Source organism: Silurus aristotelis (genome assembly GCF_946808225.1).
Source record: "Silurus aristotelis genome assembly, chromosome: 10".
Classification (NCBI taxonomy): domain Eukaryota; kingdom Metazoa; phylum Chordata; class Actinopteri; order Siluriformes; family Siluridae; genus Silurus; species Silurus aristotelis.
Window position 1 is genome coordinate 2040301 of NC_139583.1, and position 10000 is coordinate 2050300.

Genomic DNA, 10000 nt, shown 5'->3' on the forward strand with positions numbered 1-10000 from the left:
TTGCATTTGATCTGTTTGGACTGGAAAGTTATTTCGGATCAGACCGTCTGATATCAGTGACTCAACGTTAAACGCAGTCTGATTTAGATTTCGGGATTTCAGAGTTTGCTAACTCGTGAAGATTTTTTTAATTATACAGTCATTTTAACATCGTTTAGGATAATTAGATTAGATTTCTAGATACATTGGATATTTAATGTATACCTATTTTAATCGGATTGCATGTGCTTGGACAGGACTTGTAACGCTTCTATTCGATCAAACATTCAAAGATTAGATTATTTCTGGTTTGATTGGCTTATACTGAGCAAAAATATTGGGACACCGATGGAGTCGGACACCGACTCCAACCCTATTGAACTGATGAATGTGAACGCTGACTGAACCCCAGACCTCCTCACCTTCTCACATCACTAACCCGACTTTACTAACACACTTGCTGAATAGGTCCCCACAAATCACCACAAAATCTAGTGAAACATCTTCCCAGAAGAGTGGAGGAGCAAATGGAGACTCGTGGAATAGATGTTAAAAAAAAAAATGCATGTTCCAAACTTGTGGTTATTTGTCCACAAACCTTTGTGAATGAAGTGTTTATGAGATTAGATTTGAAGTAAATTTGCTCTGGTTAAACAACAATTTCAAGAATTTGTTCAGATGCGTTGTGTTCAGAAGTACAGGGTTTAGAGTGCATGTGTGTTGGATGAGTGTCATGGATTCATCAATAACAGACTTTTAAATAATGAATGGTTTTCCGTTTTAAGACCAATTGAAGAGAATTTTGGATTGTAAGCACGTTTTCTGATTTTCTTTATTAGTTGTTCGAACCAGATTAAATAAATTGCACTGGATGTTTGTTGATTATTTGTCGTGTTTTTCCTTCACTTATCCCTCGCCTCTGGACCTTATTGCAGTTGTGGTATGATGGAGAAAGCAGACAGTTAAGTGTGATTAGAAGAAGAGAGTCAGAAGCAGGCTGTAGTGCGGTTTAGGAAGTAGGCTGAGCAGATGATGGAGTGTTATTAAACCGTAGTGAGAATGAGAACGAGAGGAAAAAGAGAGAGAGAAAAGTCCTTCCCCTGGGAGATCACTGTCTAAATACGATTGCTGTGGCCATATGGCCGAGCGTCCAAACTTTTCTTATCAGGGGACATATGGAGAAAAAGGAAATATGGGTCACAGGTAACAGGCTATCTGTACTAATAAAAGGAAAGAGAAACGCAGGGTTTTATAAGAAGAGAAGAAAGATGAAACCCAATGGAGTCAGTCAACTCTCCTACGGATTCATGTGACTCATTTATGAGTCTCATCCCATAGAGTCAACTCCTTTATAGGGTTTGATGGATTCAAATGAGTCTTTTCCCAGTTGACTCTCCAACAGGTTTATTTGACTCTTTTATGGGTGTCAGTTGACTCTCCAATGACTTTTGTTGATTTTTTTATGGAGTAATTTGACTTTCCTACAGGTTAAGTTTGCTTTGGAGTTAAGTTACTTTTTATAGAGTCAATTGACTACTATGGGTTTAATTGACTCTTTAATGTGAGTCAGGTGGCTTCTTCATGGGCTTGTTTGACTCTTTTATGGGATCAGTTGATTCTCCAATCAGTTTTGTTGACTCTTTTATGGAGAGATTTGACTCTTCTATGGGTTTAGTTGACTCTTCATGGAATCAGTTGATTCTCCTATGAGTTTAATTAAATCCTAATGGGGTTATTTTACTCTCCTATGGGTGTAATTGACTCTTTTATGGAGTCAATTGACTCTCTGACGGGGTCAGTTGACTCTTCTTAAGGTTTGTTTGACTCTTCTATGGGGTCCTTTGACTTTTTATGCGGTCAGTTAACTTTTAATGGGGTCAGCTGACTCCCCCACAAGTTAAGATGACTCTTTTTATGGCTTCAGCTGATTCTCCTACAGATTTTTGAGAAAGTAGTGCTTTCATTTTCTTTTTCATTATACAGAATGACAGAATGAAATTGTACAAGCATATCACCTTAAGCTAACAATTCATCCAGTGTATTTACGCTCAGCCTTTTAAGGGCCATTTATAATCGTCACGCTCAGCAAAGCATCATGGGAACTTTTCCCTGTAATTAGCCTGCAGTGTGTAGCTAAAACAGTGACAGGAGCACGGGGGTGTAAAAAAACATACGTCTAAACTTTACTCACAAAACTTTTCAGATATTCTGCGCTAACAGTTAGCGTTATTGATGGACACGTTGTACAAGCGCTGTGCTTTACAGGGCTTCTGTTAGCTGCAGTGTGCAAAGAGCACTAATTATATACACATATTATATACACACATTATAATCAAGTGCTTAGGATTTAAATCAATTGTGATTTATTCCCTGCGGTTCAACACGCAAGTTAAAAGACGTGTTTGAGACTTTCTCTCTCTCTCTCTCTCTCTCTCTCTCTCTCTCTCTCTCTCTCTCTCTCTCTGTCTCTCTCTTCCACTTTTCCTCTCTCTTTCTCTCCTCCTCTATGCTTCATGTTAAGGCTACAGTTGTGACAGATATACAGATGTTCTCTCTCTGCCTGAGGTCACATGACCTGCTCTCAAACACTTCGGGTGTAAAATGACTAATGTTAACCTTGGCACTCCGTCCAACTCCGACATGTGTGTGTGTGTGTGTGTGTGTGTGTGTGTGTGTGTGTGTGTGTGTGTGTGTGTGTGTGTGTGTGTGTGTATGTTACATAACTGTAAACCACAGTACATTTAGTGTTTAGGAAACTCTTTTATAGAGTTCATCCGACTAATTTACGGTTCCAGTTGACTCTTTTGATAATCCAGTTGATTCATTTATGGGTTCAATTGACTTTTCTAATTGCCATTTGACTCCATTGCAGGCCATTTGAGTCTTTTAAGGGCCAGTTGACTCTTTTAAAGGACCAGTCATCTCCTTTAAGTGTCCAGTTTTTTTTTTAAAAGCCAGTCAACTTTTTTAAGGGTTCAGTCGACTCTTTTAAGGCATCAGTCGACTCTTTTAATGTCCAGTTGACTCTTTTAAGAGTTCATTTGACTCTTTTAAGGGTTCACTCAAATCTTTTTTTAAAGTCCAGTTGACTAAATTAAGGGTCCAGTTAACTTTTTAAGGGTTCAGTTGACACTTTCATAAGTTTAGTTGACTCTTTTAAGGGTCTTTTAGGGGTCTTTTAGGGGTCTCGGGTAGAGAGATAGAGAGATTAGTAGAGAAATAAATTGAGATAGAGAACATGAAAATACAATATACACCACTGTACAATGGTACTAAACTCCGAGTGTATCTAACCTGGGTATTGTTCATTACATAAAGCCCATGTGTGTATGGAAGGAAAATGTTCTCAGAGATCGATACAGTGATGGAGGGAGGTCCAGGATGCTCGAGAGAGAGCTCAGTGTGAGCTCGCGGTCAGAGGAGCGCCGAACTCTGTGCCAATCTGGCGTGAGCTTTGTATCGATCTTGATAATGTTTACGAGGGAAAATGAGTGGTGCAGCTTACTAATGAATTTTATTCTACAACACACCAACAGGCTGCTGCTTGTGCTGATGCAGGAGAGGAGTTAAGCTGCTGTACGCATTCCAAAATACTTTCAAAACCCCGACGGACACCAAGCCGTGATTGCTTACTGATGGTTTAGCGCAGTACAAAGCAGGGAAAGATCTGGCTTTATAAAGTCTACGTGAAGTTTAACTGAATTCATTTGCTTTTTTGTTTACTGAGAAGTGAAGAGGAAAGCGGAGGAAGGTTTAAATCAGGTAAATATGAGGAGATGCATTGCCTCAGCAGGTTTCAGTGGAGAGTAAAGCAGGAATAATCGAGGTGGTGAATAAGTGGAAGATAACTAATGAGCGATTAAGCTAATAGAGCGATTGGACAATGGTTTGGAAATACCTAATTATAAGATTGCTATGTGCTTCTTTGAAAACATTACATTCCACATTTAGTCTCCATTTACTGTTATAATGAGCTCCAATCTTCTGGGAAGATGTTCTGCTAGATTTTGTGGAGATTCATTTCGCCACAATGGTGTTAGTAAAGTCAGGGACTGATGTAGGTGAGGTGAGGAGTTCTGGAGTGCAGTCAGCATGAAACTTCATTCCGAAAAAATTCCCAGCGATTGAAGGCAGATCTTCTTTCTTTCTTTCTTTCTTTCTTTCTTTCTTTCTTTCTTTCTTTCTTTCTTTCTTTCTTTCTTTCTTTCTTTCTTTCTTTCTTTCTTTCTTTCTTTCTTTCTTTCTTTCTTTCTTTCTTTCTTTCATGGGTTCCTGTGTCTGGGTTTCTTGGTTAAAAATTTCTCGGACAAACTTTCGGGGTTAAAATTTTAGGGTCTGCGGCACGTTTTTAATTTTAAGTTCCTCTCATAAAAACAACAACAACATTCATTTCCTGGGTTCAGATGCTGAGGGTTAAACACTCTCTCTCTCTCTCTCTCTCTCTCTCTCTCTCTCTCTCTCTCTCTCTTTCTCCCTCTCCCTCTCTCTCTCTCTCTCTCTCTCTCTGTGTAGAAGCTGCAGGTGTTGAGGAAGACTCTGCAGGCACTGATCTATCCCATATCCTCCACCACGCCGCATCATTTCGAGGTCTGGACGGCGACGGCTCCCACCTACTGCCCCGAGTGTGAGGGTCTGCTGTGGGGAATCGCACGACAGGGAATGAGATGCACTGAGTGTGGAGTCAAGTGTCACGAAAAGTGTCAGGATCTACTGAACGCCGACTGCCTGCAGCGTGAGTGTGCACTTATTAATGCTCATTACTGCGCTATGAAGGCAGCTAAGATCATCAAGGAGGGAAGAATACAAAGAAAGAAAGAAAGAAAGAAAGAAAGAAAGAAAGAAAGAAAGAAAGAAAGAAAGAAAGAAAGAAAGAAAGAAAGAAAGAAGGAAGGAAGGAAGGAAGGATAGAAGAAAGGAAGGAAGGAAGGAAGGAAGGAAGGATGGAAGGAAGGAAGGAAGGAAGGAAGGAAGGAAGGAAGGAAGGAGAGAAGGAAAGAAGGAAAGAAGGAAGGAAGGAAGGAAGGAAGGAAGGAAGGAAGGAAGGAAGGAAGGAAGGAGAGAAGGAAAGAACAGTCCAGACAGAACTGCATGGTGTTGAAGTATGGAATGGGAGTCATGATGGTTCAGGATTCCTTTCACAGACTGAGGGAGTCTGATCTTCTTACCTGTTCTCCATCTTACACAAGTTCTTCTGGTAGAGACACAAATGTCCCATTTGGACTCCACAGAACTTTCTTCCACTCATTCACTGTCCAGTGGCCATTTATTTGTTTTTTACAGGCTCTGGATATGTGACTTGGCTTTTTTCTCCTCACTCCTGATCTGACACTGGGCCATGCAGGGACTTGTGTATCAGGGAAACGAACGCTGTCACAAGCAATTAGCCTCATCACGTCTGACTCGACACGTCTGACTCGACACGTCTGACTCGACACACTGTCCTCAGGGCCCAATTGGAGCTTTTCCTGCTTCAATACTTTCAACTTCCAGGGTTTAGTCGTTGAAGAGTTCAGCAGAGGTGTGGGTTTAGTCGTCTCTGCACACGTCAGGAAGGAAACTAAAGAGGGAACTAATCAGAACAATGTTTACATATCTAGGGTTCCTCCAGGCTGCTAGTCTGACAGAAGAACGCTGTCGCTCTCCATCAGTCAAATTAATGATGAGTCTTACAGGAGGAGGTGAAGATGCTGAAGCTCAGACACCAGAAGCAGATTAGAATCGACAGAGCTGAGTTTATCCAGAAATATTTGCCACGTGTTCAGCGAGTCCTTTTGTTTACTTGTTGGTTGTTTCTGTGTTTCCTGTCAGAAGTTTGCATTCCAGCTAACAGTAGCAGATCTAACTAGCTTATGCTAATAATTAGGTTTTTAGTGATGGATGTTTTTACTGTAAGAGTCTCGGTCACTGGTGGACACACTGTTCATCAGATCATTATTCACACACATGCTTTATATAGTCCATATACATCGAGTTGGAGAACAGCAGCGCAAAGTTTGGCCTTCTGTTAGACTGATTATATATTACAACATTTATACATTATTATCATCTACAAACCCCCGAAATTCACACTTATAAACCCCCAATCCACACTTATAAACCCCCAATCCACACCTATAAACCCCCAATTCACACTTATAACCCACCAATCCACACTTATAAACCCCCAATCCACACTTATAAACCCCCAAACCACACTTATAAACCCCCAATCCACACCTATAAACCCCCAATTCACACTTATAAACCCCCAATTCACACTTATAACCCCCCAATCCACACTTATAACCCCCCAATCCACACCTATAAACCCCCAATTCACACTTATAAACCCCCAATCCACACTTATAAACCCCCAAACCACACTTATAAACCCCCAATCCACACCTATAAACCCCCAATTCACACTTATAAACCCCAATCCACACTTATAAACCCCCAATCCACACCTATAAACCCCCAATTCACACTTATAACCCCCCAATCCACACTTATAAACCACCAATCCACACTTATAACCCCCCAATTCACACTTATAACCCCCAATTCACACTTATAAACCCCCAATCCACACCTATAAACCCCAAATTCACACTTATAAACCCCCAATTCACACTTATAACCCCCCAATCCACACTTATAAACCCCCAATCCACACCTATAAACCCCCAATTCACACTTATAAACCCCCAATCCAGACGTATAAACCCCCAATCCACACTTATAAACCCCCAAACCACACTTATAAACCCCCAATTCACACTTATAAACCCCCTATTCACACTTATAACCCCCAATTCACACTTATAACCCCCAATTCACACTTATAAACCCCCAATTCACACTTATAAACCCCCCAATTCACACTTATAACCCCCCTATTCACACTTATAAACCCCCAATTCACACTTATAAACCCCCAATTCACACTTATAACCCCCAATCCACACTTATAAACCCCTATTCACACTTATAAACCCCCAATTTACACTTATAACCCCCCAATCCACACTTATAAACCCCCTATTCACACTTATAACCCCCAATTCACACTTCTAAACCCCCTATTAACACTTATAACCCCCCAATTCACACTTATAAACCCCCAATTTACACTTATAACCCCCCAATCCACACTTATAAACCCCCAATTTACACTTATAACCCCCCAATCCACACTTATAACCCCCCAATTCACACTTATAAACCCCCTATTCACACTTATAAACCTCCAATTCACACTTATAACCCCCAATTCACACTTATAACCCTCAATTCACACTTCTAAACCCCCTATTAACACTTATTACCCCCCAATCCACACTTATAAACCCCCAATTTACACTTATAAACCCCCAATTCACACTTATAAACCCCCAATTCACACTTATAACCCTCAATTCACACTTATAAACCCCCTATTCACACTTATAACCCCCCAATCCACACTTATAAACCCCCTATTCACACTTATAACCCCCCAATCCACACTTATAAACCCCCAATTCACACTTATAACCCCCAATTCACACTTATAAACCCCCTATTCACACTTATAAACCCCAATTCACACTTATAACCCCCAATTCACACTTATAAACCCCCTATTCACACTTATAACCCCAAATTCACACTTATAAACCCCCTATTCACACTTATAAACCTCCAATTCACACTTATAACCCCCAATTCACACTTATAACCCCCAATTCACACTTCTAAACCCCCTATTAACACTTATTACCCCCTATTCACACTTATAACCCCCAATTCACACGTATAAACCCCCTATTCACACTTATACCCCCCAATCCACACTTATAATACCCCAATTTACACTTATAAACCCCCAATTCACACTTATAACCCCCCAATCCACACTTATAAACCCCCTATTCACACTTATAACCCCCCAATCCACACTTATAAACCCCCAATTCACACTTATAACCCCCAATTCACACTTATAAACCCCCTATTCACACTTATAAACCCCAATTCACACTTATAACCCCCAATTCACACTTTTAAACCCCCTATTCACACTTATAACCCCCAATTCACACTTATAAACCCCCTATTCACACTTATAAACCTCCAATTCACACTTATAACCCCCAATTCACACTTATAACCCCCAATTCACACTTCTAAACCCCCTATTAACACTTATTACCCCCTATTCACACTTATAACCCCCAATTCACACGTATAAACCCCCTATTCACACTTATACCCCCCAATCCACACTTATAATACCCCAATTTACACTTATAACCCCCAATTCACACTTATAAACCCCCTATTCACACTTATAACCCCCAATTCACACTTATAAACCCCCTATTCACACTTATAAACCTCCAATTCACACTTATAACCCCTAATTCACACTTATAACCCCCCAATCCACACTTATAAACCCCCAATTTACACTTATAAACCCCCTATTCACACTTATAAACCTCCAATTCACACTTATAACCCCCAATTCACACTTATAACCCCCAATTCACACTTCTAAACCCCCTATTAACACTTATTACCCCCTATTCACACTTATAACCCCCAATTCACACGTATAAACCCCCTATTCACACTTATACCCCCCAATCCACACTTATAATACCCCAATTTACACTTATAACCCCCAATTCACACTTATAAACCCCCTATTCACACTTATAACCCCCAATTCACACTTATAAACCCCCTATTCACACTTATAAACCTCCAATTCACACTTATAACCCCTAATTCACACTTATAACCCCCCAATCCACACTTATAAACCCCCAATTTACACTTATAAACCCCCTATTCACACTTATAAACCCCCAATTCACACTTATAACCCCCAATTCACACTTATAAACCCCCAATTCAAACTTATAACCCCCAATTCACACTTATAAACCCCCTATTCACACTTATAACCCCCCAATCCACACTTATAAACCCCCAATTTACACTTATAAACCCCCTATTCACACTTATAACCCCCTATTCACACTTATAACCCCCCAATCCACACTTATAATACCCCAATTTACACTTATAAACCCCCAATTCACACTTATAACCCCCAATTTACACTTATAACCCCCCAATCCACATTTATAAACCCCCAATTCACACTTATAAACCCCCAATTCACACTTATAACCCCCTAATCCACCCTTATAAACCCCCTATTCACACTTATAAACCCCCAATTTACACTTATAAACCCCCAATTCACACTTATAAACCCCCAATTCACACTTATAAACCCCCTATTCACACTTATAACCCCCCAATCCACACTTATAAACCCCCAATCCACACTTATAAACCCCCAATTTACACTTATAACCCCCCAATCCACACTTATAACCCCCCAATCCACACTTATAAACCCCCATTCACACTTATAAACCCCTAATTTACACTTATAAACCCCCAATTCACACTTATAAACCCCCAATCCACACTTATAACCCCCAATTCACACTTATAAACCCCCTATTCACACTTATAACCCCCAATTCACACTTATAAACCCCCAATTCACACTTATAAACCCCCCAATTCACACTTATAACCCCCCTATTCACACTTATAAACCACCAATTCACACTTATAAACCCCCAATTCACACTTATAACCCCCAATCCACACTTATAACCCCTATTCACACTTATAAACCCCCAATTTACACTTATAACCCCCAATTCACACTTATAAACCCCCAATTCACACTTATAAACCCCCAATTCACACTTATAAACCCCCAATTCACACTTATAACCCCCTATTCACACTTATAAACCCCCAATTCACACTTATAACCCCCCAATCCACACTTATAAACCCCCTATTCACACTTATAACCCCCAATTCACACTTCTAAACCCCCTATTAACACTTATTACCCCCCAATCCACACTTATAAACCCCCTATTCACACTTATAAACCCCCAATCCACACTTATAAACCCCCAATTTACACTTATAAACCCCCTATTCACACTTATAACCCCCA

The 10000-nt window shown here is 40.3% G+C and overlaps 1 protein-coding gene across 2 annotated transcripts in view; it reads left to right on the forward strand.

The window, feature by feature from the left end:
- Nucleotides 1–10000, forward strand: part of unc13c (unc-13 homolog C (C. elegans)) — a 174689-nt gene that overhangs the window by 32011 nt on the left and 132678 nt on the right. For both annotated transcript variants that reach the window (XM_083552177.1, XM_083552178.1), the window contains exon 7: nucleotides 4492–4711. In XM_083552177.1, the coding sequence (XP_083408303.1) occupies nucleotides 4492–4711 (220 nt within the window). The remainder of the gene's footprint in view (nucleotides 1–4491; nucleotides 4712–10000) is intronic.